Source organism: Sciurus carolinensis, chromosome 6, assembly GCF_902686445.1.
Source record: "Sciurus carolinensis chromosome 6, mSciCar1.2, whole genome shotgun sequence".
NCBI classification, from domain to species: Eukaryota; Metazoa; Chordata; class Mammalia; order Rodentia; family Sciuridae; genus Sciurus; species Sciurus carolinensis.
Genome location: NC_062218.1, coordinates 127,390,512 through 127,407,338, shown reverse-complemented (window position 1 = coordinate 127,407,338; position 16,827 = coordinate 127,390,512). Strand labels below are relative to the sequence as shown.

General features: G+C 38.6%; 1 protein-coding gene across 3 annotated transcripts in view; it reads right to left on the bottom strand.

Annotated features, from left to right (window-relative positions):
* Positions 1 to 9,514: 9,514 nt before the first annotated feature.
* The window catches only part of Spock1 (SPARC (osteonectin), cwcv and kazal like domains proteoglycan 1), a 503,091-nt gene continuing 495,778 nt past the window's right edge, over positions 9,515 to 16,827 (bottom strand). For all 3 annotated transcript variants that reach the window (XM_047556527.1, XM_047556529.1, XM_047556528.1), the window contains 2 exons: positions 13,408 to 13,545; positions 9,515 to 12,932 (listed from right to left, as the gene is read on the bottom strand). In XM_047556527.1, coding sequence (XP_047412483.1) covers positions 12,742 to 12,932; positions 13,408 to 13,545 — 329 coding nt within the window. In that variant the 3' untranslated portion in view covers positions 9,515 to 12,741. The remainder of the gene's footprint in view (positions 12,933 to 13,407; positions 13,546 to 16,827) is intronic.

Genomic DNA, 16,827 nt, shown 5'->3' with positions numbered 1-16,827 from the left:
GGGTGCAATAGCATGGATGCCAGGAAGAGAGGACTGCTTTCTGGCTTTGGAGGGCATGTGTGGTTACCTGTTTCAAACCCACAGTTGAAAACCTTGCAGATTGTTCCTTAGCACCAGGGTTACCATCTGAATCTGCAATCTTCTCATGTGAACAATAGAAAGTCCTGACAGCTGGTTTGTCATCAGAGGTCCTACACAAAGCCCACATGTGAGACTCTATTAGTACCAAGAGTTCAGAAAAGACAGGAAGCAGTTGGCAGTCTCCTGGGACCCAGGGTGGGAAAGGGAAAGACTGTGGAGCAGGACCTGGGGTTTCTTCTTGGGGTAGTGGAAATGTTGGAAAATTAGATGTATGGTGGTTAATTACTACCAATTTAATAAAAGTCACACTTAAAATGGATGATTTCATACCAAATGCAGTATAAATCGATAGAGCGATTTAAAAAATTCAACTTTATGAATTCAAATATGGAAAGGTATTGATCAAATGTCATCCTTCTTATGAGGTCTTAAGCAAAAAAAAAAAAAAAAAACTTTTCAGGCAGAATTAATTGGCCAGTCTTCTTTACTTCTATTGCCATTTGCTTATTCATATCCATCCAACATGCAGTAACTGGTCACCTGCCATGTTTTGATCACTAAGAATGAGAAAGATTAGGACTGAAAGACATTTTGTTTTTCTTTTTCAAAAAAAAAGCTGTCACATAATAGACACAGCATAAATCTTACTATTCTAACCATTTTTTGGTATACATATTATGGGATTAAGTATATTCTCATTGTTATACAGCCATTGCTTTTATCCATCTTCAGAATGTCTTCCTTAGCCCAAACTGAGACTCTATACTCATTAACTGGGAAATTCCCAAGGCCTACCCGCCAGCTCCAAGTAACCACTGTTTTACTTTCTATCTCTGAAGTCGACTGTTCTTGGTCTCTCCTAAAATTGGAATCATACTTTCATGTTGGCTTCTTTCTTTTAGCATCATGGTTTCAAGGTCCATTATGTTGTAGTATATGGCAGAATTTCTCTTCTTTGAAGGCTGAATAATATTCCCTTGTATGTGTATACTCCATTTTGTTTGTCCATTCATCTTTTGATAGACATCTGGGCTGTTATCAACTTTTAGCAATTGTAAATGCTCCTATGAATATTGGTGTATAAGTACCTGTTCAAATCCCTGTTTTCAATTTTTTTGGTAAACACCTAGGAATGATCATGTGGATCATATGATGGTACTATGTTTAGTGTGTTGAGGAACTGACACTCTTCCATAGTGGATGCACCATTTTACATTGCCACCAGCAGTACACTAGTGTTCTAATTTTTCCATATACTTGATTGACAGCATCTGTTACTTTTATTTACGAGTTTGAGAATAACCATTTTAAATGGTGTGAAGTGGAATCTCATTGTGATTTTGATTTACCTTTTGATGATAACTAATGATGGTGACCATCTTTCATGTATTTTTTTGTCATTCATATCTAATCTGTGAAAAATTTTCTGTTCACGCCTTTTGACCATTTTTTAAATCAGGTTGTTGGTGGTAAGTTATAAGAGTTCTGTATATATTTTGGATGTTAATTATTTATCAGATATATGACAAAGAAAATTCCATGGGATGACTTTTCATTCTGTTGATAGTGTCCTTTGTAGCACAAAAGGTTTTAATTTTTATAAAGTTATGTGTAGTTTTTCTGTTGTCTGCACTTTCAGTGTTACATCCAAGAAATCATTGCCAAATCTGGTATTACAACTTTTTGTAAAGAGTTTTGGCCAGGCATGGTGACATACCTGTAATCCCAGCAGTTTGCAAGGCTGAGGTAGAGGGATCAAAGTCTGAGGCCAGCCTCAGTAATTTAGTGAGGCCCTGAGCACCTTAGGATGATCCTGTATTAAAATCCAAAATAAAATGGACAGGAGATGTAGCTAAGTGGTAAAGCAGTCCTAGTTCAATCTATAGTACCAAATACATAAATAAATAATCCCATAGAAATGAAAGTGTCAGGAACCAAAATTACAATGTACTGTTTTGTCCATTTGACCATGTATCACCTTTACCAGAAATTTTTTTTTTCTTGGTATGGCTTTGGTTTACTATCTAGTATCCTTTCATGTCAACTTGACTTGGAGAGTACAGACATTTCACAGTTTTTGTTCATCTGGGAATGGCCTAATTTCTCCCATTTTTGAAGGATATTTTTACTGGATATAGACTTCCTGGTTAACAGATTTTTTTTTTCTTTGAGCACTTTAAATATTGTTCCTCTGCAAGGTTTCTGCTGAGAAATACTCTTATTAAGGATCCCTTGTCCATGATGAGTCACTTTTCTCTTGCTGCTTTCAAAAGATTCTCTCTTTGGTTTTGACTTTGAAAAGTCTGATAACAGCCTTGTATGGGTCTCTTTAAGTTTGTCCTACTTGAAATTCATGGTGCTGCTTAGATTTGCAGATTCATGTCATTCCTCAAACTTAGGATTTCCCTCACCACCACCCTCCCCACAAATAATATTTTTATCCCTTTCCTTTCTTCATTCTTTGGGTCCCAAAATGTGCACAGTGGTCCACTTCTTGGTGGCCCCTAAGTCCTGTAGGCGCCATTCATTTTTACTCATTCCCTTTTCTTTTGCTTCTCACACTGATCATTTCAAATGTCATATTTTCAAGTTTGCTGGTTGTTTCTTCTGCTAGCTTAAATAATCTTGTAAACTCTTTTTATGAACTTTTGGTTCAGTTATTGTGTTTATTAGCTCCAGAATTTGCTTCCTTTTCATAATTTCTATTTTGCTCACCTTCTAGTTTTGTTCAAATATCATTTTCCTTTGTTTTTGTCCATGTTTTTCTTTAGCTATTTGAGCATATTAGTGATAGTTTTTTTTCTAATAACTATTTCCTGTGCTTTGTCGGAGAAAATTCCTGCCACCACTCTTATTTTCCTTTAAATGGGTCATGTTTCCCTATTACTTTGTATATCTTGGTTTTTGTTGCTGTTGAAAATCAGGTATTGGAAAAAATTGCCACCTCTCTTCAGACTGGCATTACACCAGGGTATTCCTTCATTAATAAACTAGGCACATCTGAGTCTTGGAATCAACACAGGCTGAAAATTTAAGGTCATTTCATTCATCTTACCTGAGTATTAGTCTTGATTGGGATTATATGTATGGCTTTTTCAGTGCTCCCATGTGCATGGCTGCTTTTGAATGTCTTAATTTTCCAAACAGTCTTAATGAAGTTTCCCTCTGGGGTCTTCAATGGTCTATTGCATCCCTATACTCATAACCTCTTGTTCCAGGCCACCGTGGGTCTGAATTCCTTCTGCAGCTTTCATAAGCATCGCCTGCCCCTTCAAGTTAAGTGAAATAGAAATAGTCCTTTAGGCAGCCTTCAGAAAGATTAGATGATTTCAAATAAGATCTGCTCTTGTTTCCTCTGGTTGAGGGATGGAACTGGTTACTAGGCTGCAACCTCATCTACACCAAGTCCATAATGTACCAAGCAGGGGATCAATAGTTAGAATACTATAAAATCTGTATTTTAAATATACCTACTTCTTCTAAGATTTCATCTTACTCCAATTAGAATGACTATTATAAAGAACAGAAGCAATAATAGGTGTTGGTGTGGATGTGGGGAAAAAAATGTACACTTGTACATTGCTGGTAGAGTTTCAAATTGGTGCAGCCACTCTGGAAAGTAGTATGGAGATTCCTCAGAAAACTTGGAATAGACCCATCTTATTTTAATTTTTTAATTCTATTTTTACAGACTGCATTTTGATTCATTGTACACAAATAGGGTACATCATTTTGTTTCTATGGTTTTGCATGATGTAGATTCATACCATTCATGTAATCATACATATACATAGGATAATGATGTCTGTCTCATCGCACCATTTTTGGCCCAGTTATCCCACTCCTCAGTTTATCCCCAAAGGACTTAAAATTAGCATACTACATTAATGCTTCCACATCAGTGTTTATAGCAGCTCAATTCACAATAGCTAGATTGTGGAACCAGCCTTGATGCCCTTCAACAGATGAATGGATAAAGAAACTGTGGTATATAAACAATGGAATATTACTCAGTCATAAAGAAGAATAAAATTATGGCATTTGCAGGTAAATGAGTGGAATTGGAGGATATCATGTTAAGTGAAAGAAGCCAATCCTATAAAACCAAAGGCTGAATGTTCTCCCTGATAAGTGAATGATGATACATAATGGGCATGGGGAGGTGGGGGGTGAGAGAAGAATGGAGGAACTATAGATTACGTAGAGGGAAATGAGAGGGGGAGAGGGTGAGGGTATGAAAGATGGTGGAATGAGACAGACATCATTACATGTATGATTACAGTACATGTATGTTTACATGTATGGTTATAGTACATATATGATTACATGAATGGTGTGAATCTACATTGTGTATGACCACAGAAATGAAATGATGTACCCCATTTGTGTACAATGAATCAAAATGCAGTTTGTAAAGATAAAAAAAAAAGATTTATTTCTTGATTGCTGCAAACCTTTACCTATTTTATAGAGTTCTTTTAAGGTTATTTGAGCCAGTTTTTCTGGTCTGTGTGTGTCTTTGCAGGAAATGTGACTTTGGAACTTTCTAGTCCACCATTTTGTCTTCACTCACTTTCCAAGGACTTTTATCAATGTACAAGTAAACAAGTACTATGTTGGAAGTGCTCTAGGGTGCTAGAGGAAAAGAGGAGGCATGGCAACTTCCTCTGAGAACAATCTACAAGGGTTTCTAAACGATAACTAATTGAATGGAGTCCCCATGCCACTTCCAGGTAAAGGAACCAGAGGCATTGAAAGGGCTGGGGGGTTTGGGGGGGAAAAATAGAATTTGAAAAGTAAACAAAGAACCCATATACTCTCAAAACCTACAATTATCTAACATTATCAGAAAGTATGGGTGTCAGCCATCTTGTTAATGGAGTGGTTCCATTGATGCTTTACTACACTAAGGGAAAAGGTATCTCCAAGGGGAAAAATTGAATATTAAAGTCCTATTAATAGTAGGCAGTGTAACTGAGCTTCCTGAATTTGTTCGTTATGAAAGTGTCAAGATTGTAATTTTACTTCCAAATACAACCCCAGTGCTTCAGCCCCTTAACCATGGGGCTGTCAAGGCCATATACACCCACCTGGTCCTTGATCACAATCAGCAATTGATGCAGATCTTAATCTGATGTAAGGCAGTGTTGGAAATCATTCACAACTGCTGACACAAAAACGTTCATCAAAGCTGCAATGACTGTATTAAAATGAGAAACCATACATGCCTACTGGAACAACTTATGAAATTATGAATGATTTTAAAGGCTTCCCAGGGATTGATAGGGAAGTTAGAAAAATCATTCACACAGCAAGACAAGTTGGTAGAGAAGGATTTGCTGACATACTTGATGAAGGAGTGGAAGAACATACTGAAGGCCAGTGACAATTATTAACAGTGAGGACTTGGAAGAAGTTGTAGAGTTATCTAAAGAGAAAGAGGAAGAAGGAGAAAATTAAACAGAATGAGCAGTGTGGACATTACTGAAATCTGCCAAAATGTTTCATAGTGCATAGACATACTAGGACAAACTTATGGAGTATGATCCTTGTATGGAATGCAGCATTAAAGTCACCCATATGGTCATTAAAAGTTTATAATCTCTGCCCCAACACTTTTATGAATTAGAAAGAGAAAACAAGTTCCAACTGCAATGTTTTTCTAAAACACTTTGGCAAAAATACCCTACAACTATCAAGGATCCCCAGTTATTTGCATACATCATGTGTTCCTGATATCATCAACGTTGTTGCAGTTTGATCCAGAATAACCCAGAACAGATGATTCTCCTTTCTGATATAACCTCAGAACATCAAGAGTAGACTAATGCATCACAATGCTCATGTCATTCACCTCACTGTGTCTAATTATAGCATCACTGTATCATCTCACATCATCACTAGAAGGGTAAGTATAGTACAATATGGTATTGGGGGGGAACAATATTCACATAACTTTTATTATAACATTGTTTTAACTGTTCTGTTTTATTAGCAGCTAATCTCTTACTGTGCTTAACTTTATCTTAAGTATGTACACATAGAAAAAAAAAAACAGTGTATATATGGGGTTAGTACTACCCACAGTTTCAGGATCCACTGGAGTTCTTGGAGTGTATTCCCTGCAGACAAAGTGGGATTACTGTAGATTAGATTTGGCCCAGAACTTGATAGAACACTTGAAATTAAGTGGGGACAGGGACACTAGCCATTTTGCCCTTTAGAATTACTCTGGAAGCAGCAGCAACAGGGAGGATGGAATGGAGCTGGGCAAGAACAGTCACTGGAGAAGAAACTCCTAGGACCATTGAGAGGCAACAGCAGGCAGAGGGAGAGATGTTTAGAACTGACAGAATCCACCAAGTTCTTGCTGGTGGGGGTGGAAGAGTGGCATAGATGGCAGTACCGTTCCTGAGGCCAGGGCTGTAGGAAGAGGCATTGTGAATTATGCATGATGTTTTGCTTATTTTTAGAAATCACACAAAAAGATATGATATATTACTTTGTGACAAAACAAAACTTAGAGATGAAGCCCCAGCCCATGCCCTCACTGGCCACCAGTCCCAATCCCCGTTCTTCCCTTAGGTTACTCCGTTACCAGCTTGGTGTGTAGCCTTTCAGGCCTTCTTCTGTGCATTTCCACCTCTGCCCCCAAGAAACTTGTATCACTTTTTATTTTTTTTGGTACCAGGTTTTGAACTCAGGGGCACTCCACCACTGAGCCACATCCCCAGCCCCCTTTTGTATTTTATTTGCAGCCAGGGTCCCACTGGGTTGCCTAGCACCTTGCCATGACTGAAGTGGGCTTTGAACTTGTGATCCTCCTACCTCAGCCTCCCGTCACTGGCATTGCAGGTGTGTGCCACCACACCTGGTTTGTATCATTTTTTAGATAAAATAACTTGCATATTTCATACTCTGTCCCTTGATTTTTTTCCCCCTATAACTAACATTTTAGAGGTTTTAAAGTCAGTATGTATAAGGTTACTACATTATTTTTGATTTCTGCATAAATTCCAGAGTATAGACTCACTCTGTTGAGTAGTCTATTTTGCTGAGTAGTTTTCTCCTCAATTGTTCATTCTAACAGGTGATCCTCCAATGGATATACTTTTACAGATATTCTTGTAAACGAGCATAATAGTTTTTCCTCTGGGAGTAGTTTCTGAGAAGTGAAATTCCTAGGTCCTAGGGTGTACAATTGCCAAACTGCCTTCCACATGACCCCCCCAGTGGTACACAATTGCCCCCTAGTCCACACTCACACCAACACTTGACATGATGGTGATTTTTTTCTCAGTGATACCTAATACAGCATTGCTTTAATTTGCATTTCCCCAATCGTGGGTGAGATTGGGCATGGTTTCATTGCCTTTTGTATGTTTTCTATGAATTGCTTGATTTTTATCTTTTATCCACTAGTCTTTCGGGCTGTATTTTTCTTATGAATTTATAGAAGTTTTAAAAAATATTTTATATCCTAATCCTTCATCTGTTTTATGTCACCAATATCTTCTTTAGCCTCTTGTTTATCTTTTAAGTTTGTTTATGATGTGTCATTAATTTTTATGGCAACACACTTACTCATCTTTTCCTTTATGGCTTGTGTTTGTTAGGACTTAAAAAAAGCCTTGCAGACTACTATTGCATAGGCAATTCACCGTATTTTCTATTGTTTTGATTTTTAAGGCTTCAAATTGAGGTTTCAGTGGGGAATTCAAGTAGAATTATGTACAAAGCGTGATGATTGCAGAATGGAGAAGTCAAAACCTGGAGATACAGACACGTGCTTCCTCAGAGATTGAAACCATAGGCACAAGACCATGTTCAGAGAAAGCATGGAAAACTGAAGAGTAGTGGGCTGGGGTGCAGATCTGAGTACCAGCAATACTAACAACGGTTGCACAAAAGAATATTCTGGAGACCGGAAAGGAATGGCCCTAGAGTTAGGAGAAAATCCAGGGAATGATGGGTAAAGGAACAAAGGCAAGAAGGCAAACTTTAATAAGGTTTGGGAAGCCACTGGCATTGGCAATGACATCCCTCCACCTGACTTTGTCACAGTGGTTTATATGTCTTTTATTGAGGAGATGATAACTTCACAGAGCAGGCAGTAGGTCTATTTTTACATTCCTAGAACTAAGTTTGGCCTACTCATAGTGGTGTTCATTCCTCCAACATGGGTCAGTCTATAAATCTACTAATGAATCTAGAAAGGCCTAGCGATTGAACAAATTTTGATATCTTCCCCTTTCTTTAAATCACTGCATTAAAAACAAACCTTAGAGTCAAAAGTATTCAGAAATGACTACTACCTTTTTACTTAGGTGCAAAACCAAAGATGAAGAGTTGGCTTCTATTCTCTTTACCTTCGTCTCAGCCTTGGAAGGACCAACATAACATCCACGAAAGTGTAACTAGAAGCTTTTGTAATATGGGGTTATGGCTGAGCATGGTGGTACATGCCTGTAATCCCAGCAGTTTGGGAGGCCTAGGTAGGAGGTTGTGAGTTCACAGCCTCAGTAACTTGGTGAGGACCTAAGCTACTTAGCAAGACCCTGTATCAAAATATAAAAAGGGCAGGGGATCTGTCTCAGGTGAAGCAGCACTGGGTTTGATATCCAGTTCCCCAAAAAAGAAAAGAAATATGGGGCTTTGTTTATAAACGCCCTGCTTATGGCAGAGGAATTTGGTGTATGTCTGCAAATGTCTACAACTCTTGAATGGACCCTTTACTACCTTGGTGGCTTCCTTTTGGCCATTGTTCTCTTGACATTAGTTACTTTATGAATTTATGGAGCACTTTTTCTTGAACAGTCAATCTATAAATTGTAAAATCTTGTCCATGAGGTAAAGGAATGGAATTATGTGATAGTTTGTACCTCAGCTCATGATGAAATTACTCACTTGAGTTGTAATTAAGTCACAGACATACTTACCCCAGTGAGGATAAAGGTGGGGAGGGAATAGTAGCTGTTATAATCTGGGTGCTTAGTGATGTTTGACAAGCATCTGGTGTGTTAATTTATGAATGGGGCAGAAGTCAGGGTCTTTGTAAAAGGGAGAGATGTCTTTCCCTGCAAGGAGTATTAGAGAATAATTGACTGGAGAGGAAAAGGAATGAATAAAGTTGTAAATAGGATGTCAGTAGGGACATCTTGTGGATAAGGAACAAAGTTGGGGGCCTGAGAGGCAATGGCAGCTAACAGAGGGACCAGGTGGTATGACTCAGAGCAGGGACAGCACACATGTGTGCCAAGGGGTGATGAGGGAGATCAGGCAGTGACCACAAGCAGGTCAACTCCCCACATCATGGCAGCCTTGCCCACAGGACTTAGTGGGAGTCCCCTTTGGCTGTCCAGACTGTTCTACAGCAATTGCATGGTGATGTCATAAGTTCACATTCAAGCTAACACAATAAAAACACCTCAGATATTGCAGACAAAGTAAAATTTATTGAGACAGACAGAAATGCACCTACTCAGGACTACAGTTAAGCATTTGCTATTAACCAAAGAGTTGTGTTCACATTCCAGATAAGTCTACGTGGAAAAGCATTCAGAATACTAATTTTTCTACATCACTATTTCATCTACAATAGGGACAACAAACTGACACTTTGGATTTGATGGGCTCTTGTTACAATGCTACACATTTAACAGGGACAAACATCAGTGATTTTGAGAAAAAGGTATAAAAAGACCAAAACCACCCACTGTAGAAAGGGCTCTTGGATGTTACTGTGCAGTGTGGTCAAGGTAAAACAGAACCAAACCCAAATGTGAATGGCATCCTGGGAAGAGCAGAGGGGCAGACCTGGACAGACACATGGTCACTTGCTCCTTCGGGGAGGGAATGGGGCATAAAGAAGGAGAAACTGATAAAACCCCTCGAATCCAGTATTAAGGTATTCCCATGCCTAGAATATTTGTAGAACAAAAAAACATTTACATGGCAGACAACTAACCATAGTGGAAGAAAATTCTGGGGCTCAAATTGGCTGCCACAGTAATGGTATTAAATAACTATTTTAGAATAAGAATAAAACTATTCTCTCTTTAGAGTTTCCTGAAATGAGTGAGAATCCAACTCAACACCTGTGTATTATCACAATACTATTTTAAAAAAATCAATATCTTATGTATACTTGGTCATTGTAACTAAAGGACCCACTTTAACAAACAAAACTTTGGACTTCTAAGGATTGGGTAACACAAAATGTAATCTTAAGTACTTGTGGAAAATACTAAAGATCACTGAAAAACTCAATGCTGTCTTGCCAAAACAAGGCATGGAAAGTGTTGCTAATGTTACTTCATTGGTTTGGGGTCCAGTCTTAAGAGGGCTTTTTATTTAATATTTTAATGAATCAAAACATCTTCTTGGAATATCTGTGAAAATGGCATCTCATTACCTTCCTGGGAATTGCCTACAGAGCACTCATCTCCATCATTAAGTTAATGCTAAGGATCTTTAAGTGTCATCTTAATTTGATACTTGTCATAAGATAATTAGGCAAATTAAAATCAGTGGTTCACTCTGATCACAGAGGTTTCTCTAAGTGAAATCAATTTGTCAATTTTAATTTGTTCTCTTGTGCATTTTCCCAAGCTCGAGGAAATAGTAACAATGGTTTTCTTTGATGGTCTAACCTGAGATTTTTTAATATGTCTTGATTTTTAATGTACTCTATTGTAATTTAGTGGCAATTAAACACCTGTCTTCTAAATTATGCTCTCAGTTTTGTCTGAGTGAGGAATAAATATGGAAACAGAAGCAATAGAGTTGAGATGATCCCAATGCAGAGTTTGCCTATGGTCTCTATTTGGGGAAACTATACACAAATCCTCAGGGTCCTGGCTGTACTCGTATCTCCAGGCCAAAGGAGTTGGCAACACCAACTATATTTATTTTCCATCTGAGACCAACTCAAAGGAGAATGCCAATTTGTCCAGTCTATTGCAAGGACTGGAAAATGCTAATTTAGTAGGTTACTACATACCGAATGGTCAATTTGGGGTAGAGGGTTGGCCAGCACACTGTGAGCATGGGTTGGCCAAATATACGTTTTGCCTGAGTTGATGTGGTTGTCTTGTGGCCTGGTTGAAGCTCATGGGGAAGACCAGAGCAATGTGGCCTAGAGTACCTGGCTTGGGTGACTGGTTAGGGCAAGCGGGTCTGGAGCAAACCCATTGGAAGGAGCTACTGGAATGGGGCCATTGTGATGACTACTCTTTGGTACTTGTGTGAGAGAAATCCTAAAGAATGTACAGATGATTCCCCTACCAAATTTGGAACTAGAATCCAATCACAAGGAAGAAAAATGCAATGGTGAAAAGCTTTCTTCAGTAGTTATCCAGACACTTTTGGGGAGGGAAAGGGAAGGGACCAGCACTTAAAAACCCAGCCCTAGCTTCTATGTGTTTCTATGAAGTTTTTTCTAGGCCTCCTTTTGGGATTCTTTGCAAAGGATGGACAGTGGAAAAAAATCTATACAACTTTGGGACCCTCATCATAATATTAGGAAACCTATTGTTTTTTTCCTAAGGGATACCATGGTACTGTCTTCTCAGAGAACAGAGTGGGTGTGTGCACGCCTTAGAAAAAGCCCTTGCATAGGTAGGGGAGGGAAGGGAAGGGAGATGCAACAGACAGGGCTGCTGCAGCCTGAGGGGTCTTTCAGCTGAAATGACAATGGCTTGTGAAGCTGCCCGAACGGGAGTTGCATGGCTTCTGCAAGGAAAACGATTTAGGCAAATGGAGGCTTATCCAAATCAAAGAGGCTTCCAGTAACTCTGCTAATGCATAGAGAAGAAACCTCCTCAGCCTGCAGGCTACAAGGGTCAACTGTTAGTGCAAAATAGGACTTTGATACAAATTTCTTATTCCAGAAATTGTGTTCCAGGTCTGGACAAGCTGACAAATTTGTAAGCATTTTTCCATGTGTTTTTAATAGCTAACCACTTTCTCAGAAGTGTGTGCTTGTGCAATGCATGTACATATGGTCTTCCCTGTACATGCATATGTAATGCACGTGCAGAGAGAATCATCCAGACACCAATTTTTAATAAAGAAGATGAATTCCCCAAAGGGACTCTTGACTGAATTAAGGCTGTTGTTTGTAGGAAGCCAGATATAGTGATGTGAAAAAAAATTTTTTAATAATAAACACCAGGGGTGATGGGGCAGGAGGAAAAGGTACAGTGTGGTGTGTTTTCCACGACATCTACAGGACACAAGAAAAGCACTGAGACACTGTAAGGCTGGGAACCATGCTGTAATAACCACCGATGTGGGTAATCAAAAAGGGTCTTTGACGTTTCAGAGGGTGGGGGCTCCCTGCACTGCTGGAATTCCAATAAATCACATGCTTGTGGCAAAAATTTCACAGGAGGAAAGGAGGCTCTAATTAAGCCAACCATTCTCTTGTCAAAAACATAAAAATAAAAAAAGTAAAACCCAAAACAACACCTTTCTCCCACACAACTGTATGCAAAATCAGAAAGCTCTGGGGACAAGCAGTTGACTTCCAAACCTTAGATTGGGTACAGAGAGCAACAGTGGAGAAGACCTTGGTGCCTTGAAGTCTTAGATACAAATGCAGGAATAGGAAGTGTCTTGCAATTTTGAGCAAAACGCATGTCCTCTTCCTCGTGGGCACTACCATATGTACCCGACCTCGTCTTCTTTGTCGTCATCCTCGTCCTCGTCATCCTCCGTCACAGCTCGGGTGTGCACCCGCAGCTTACCCCCTTTGTCCTTTGGTCCCAGCTCCCGTTCATCCTCTAGGTCATCCAGCAAGACCACAGAGCCACCACTGCCAAAGTCTCCCGAGGTTTCCTGCTCCTCTTCTGACACAGGAGAGAAAAAAAAGGTTTAAAGTGGGTTTCTGCTTATATCTCATGTCCCATGTTGGGGGTTCCCTCTACCTGGGACTTAAATGGTAGGGTGAAACCCATGGAAATTACTTCTGAAGATGTAAATCTCATCACAACCCAGTTAGGATGAGTCTCTGCAGCATGGACAATAAACTGTTTGAATATGAGACATTCTTAGGAGATTTATAATCTTAAATGACAAGTGACAACAGCCTATTGCTCTGTGCCTGTGACAGTTCCCTGTCAGAAACTGTTGTCCAATCCACAGTGGGTCCTTGTACTTGCAAAACTAGTACTGGGTGAGCTGCAATGACTCCAGGATTCCTGTCTCTCTATTGTAAACTCACTGAAGACCAGAGCTAACTCTGGAAATTCTGCTGTGATCCTTACGTGGTGAGCACCCACAGGTCACCCAGCGTCACTGTGGGGTTCATGCAGAAGGTCTTACCACAGCTCACAGCACCCTGTTTCCTGGAGCCAGCCAGCTCGTTCCCATATTTATCCACACACCAGCACTGCCCTGTGCTGCCATGGCACTGTGTGGCTTTGTAATAGCCATCCTCATTACACCGCGGGATGAATGCCCCTGGGGGAACAAGAGGTCCAACTTTAATCAGAGAAGCACAGAGACATTCAGGGTTAGTACCATCCAAGACAGAGAAGAGAATTCACATATCAGGACAAATATTTGCTGCAGGGCAGGCAGAAAATGTGGCTGATTGGTGATTAGTCAAGGTTATAGGGACCATGGCCCTTAAGAGTCTAAATGAACTGAACTCAGTTTTCCAAAAGACTTGATAATAGCTGACATGTATTGCATGCTTATGTTTATTCTCAGCACTGAGCTAAGCCATGCAAATATACATATGTGTATATACACGCAATCTCCATGAGCCTAAGAGATATGTATCATTGCTACCTTTTAGTAAATAGGAAACTGAAGTACAGAAAAATTAAGTAACCTGCCCAATGCACCTGCTAGTAAATATCAAGTTCAGATTCACACCATTCAATCTGACTCCAAAGCAATGCTTCTTCAACTCCTATGATGCACAACGTGCTTGTCTTAACTTCCAGTCTGGACCAATACTTGATCCAACTACATATGATGACACTGCTATTAAAGTTTCTAAATGCATTGATTTCTGTGCTTACTGCTGAGCGGTAATGAGTATTATGTGACTCATCATCAGTCCACAGAGCACATTGTTCCCAGCCATTCACCATCATTGCCATCCTGCCTCTAAAATGGTGATGATAGCTAAGAGTTTTCCTTGCATATATGTCATGAAGCCATCCCAGTATCACCAAAGGTGCTATTCCCACCTCCCTGTTTAGAGATGGAAAAAGTGATAAACTACTTGTTTAAGGTTAGTGGGGATTCCCTCTTTAATGAATTCTTACATTTCCCTTTAAATCACAAATGGGTACTACTGTTAATAATTACTTTTATTAATACTCGAGAAAAATCATGGTTTTTATCTCTATATACTGTCAATGAAATGAACAAATAGTGGTAAACATTTAGAACACTCCTTTCTGTGGATTCAATTTATAGATTCTTTTGTAAACATGTTACTGTTAAAAGTCTTTTTTTATTTTAAACCAAATCTCCTGATTTATTTATAAAATGATTTGGGTGTTTTCCTTTTTCTATACTCTGGATGTTTTGTTTAAAATGAGAATGATACCTTTCTTCAGGATTTATCCATAAAAATATCCTGGGCCAGTTGCCTATTTCAGCATTTTGATCCATTTCATGGTTTTGATTTATTGCTGTCCTCTTGAGTTTCATGACCAAAAGTTAGGAACTGATAGTATTCATTTCATCTAGGTTTTCATGATTGTTTTAAATTGATTTATAGCACTGGTTCTCAAACTTTGGTCCCAGGACTAGCAACAGAATCTGGAAAACCCTTAGAAATACAAATGTTGGGGTCCCACCTCAAAAGCACTGAACTAAAAACTTGAGAGAGTGGGGCCCAGCAATCTCTGCCTTGAAAAACCCTCCAAATTGTTTGAGAGTCACAAATTCAAAGTTCCTCCCATTTATATCACTCCAGTATTTGAGCTTTTCACCTCATTGTTACAGGTTTCTCCATTTCATTAGTTTGTTCAAAGAAACCACCTGATTTGTCAGTGTTATTTTTTTATTTCATTGTTCTATGCTTAAGTCCTAATCATTTCAGTTCACTGTGTTGTCTTATAATTTTTTGAGCCAATTTTATTTTGATCTTCATTTTTCACAAATGCACTGGGAGGCAAGTAGATTCTCTATGCTTCACTTTAGTTGTTCCCAATAGATTTTGGTCCATAGTGCTTTTGAGTTTCATTTTACTTCTGTTATTTATCTGGAATTTGTTGACTTGTGTGGTAGAGTCCATGGCAGACATTTCATGTGTATTTGGAAGACTGTATACTTTATGCCTAACTGCAGGGATACATATATAAATATGAATGATAATTATGCTGTTCAGCTCTTCTCTATCCTTTTTTTTATCTAGTTGAACTATAATTTTCTAAGGCTCTAAGTACGATTGTAGATATGACAGTTTCTTCTTTGCAATTCTATGACAATTTGTTTTAAAGTTGTGATTGCATCATCAGTTTGATGGTATAATAGGGCGAAAGGAACATTTGACAAGATGATACTCTGCTTTTTCGAATGCAAAGTATTTGCTTTTGTCAAATATTAACACTGTTATACAAAGGAATATTATCATCTTTAAATTTCAGCTTCTGTGGAATTGTTTTAAATGTAATTTTCTTTAAAAATACCGATCAATAGTTTCTGTCTCAAATGAGTTTGACCCATTTATATTTATTGTGATGACGGATGGCTTATTCTTATTTCTGCCACCATATTTTTTTCCCTATTTTCATGTTTCCTATTTCCTTCCTTCTGTGGAAATCATCCAGTTTTTTTTCCTCCATGTCTTCTATGCATTTAAAACACCATTTCTAATATTTTTGTGATTATTCTTAAATTTTCCTGAGAAGCAGTTTTTCCTAGCAAGATCTAAAGTTAATCTATATTTTCTTTTCTTACTGAAGAAACAAAAAACACATTTATACCATGTTTTTTCATTGGCCCCAATAATCTGAAATTCTAATTATAGTTTGCTATATTCTTGTAGACTATATTTATTTAGAGTAAGCATGTCATTTCTTTTTTGTACTTGAATCTGTGTAATCCTGGGATCATTTACCTGGTAGCCTGGTAGAGCAAATCCTTTACTGATAATTTAGTGAGTCTGTGATTATTAAACTTACTGAATCACAGTTTGAGAATCTCTCCATCACCACACTTGAATAATCATTGAGATAAGTTTAAAATTGTACATTCAAAGTTCCGTCCCTTTAGCACTTAGGAAATGCTGTTTTCTTTAGCATTGCCAGTAGCAAGTTTGATGTCCACCTTATTCTTATTTAACTGTAGACAGGCTTCGTGATTTTTTTGTAGTTTTGGTTTTCCTGACAAGCTATCTGAGTGTGTTTCACGACTGTGTGCTCATCTTCTCTGGGAGGATTTTTAGTGTGACCTGCACCTCAGCACAAGCCCCTGCTTACCATTGTGGCTTTCTACTCCCTAATCTTATTTCTGTGTCTTTTAGAGTGACTGTTTTCAAATCTACCTTCTATTTCAAGGAATGATCCAGAAAAAGAGTGTGGCATTAGGTAGAGATTTCTACAAATTGGAACCAGAATTTAAACATTCTACTCACCAGGCAATTCCAAGATGACCAAGGTTCTCAGAGATCAAATGAGATCCTGGAGAGGAAGGTACCCTGGGGACTCTCAACACCATATTAAGCACTAAGGAGAGGATGCTGTTGTCCCTGTTAGAGGCTCTTAGGAGCTCATGCCA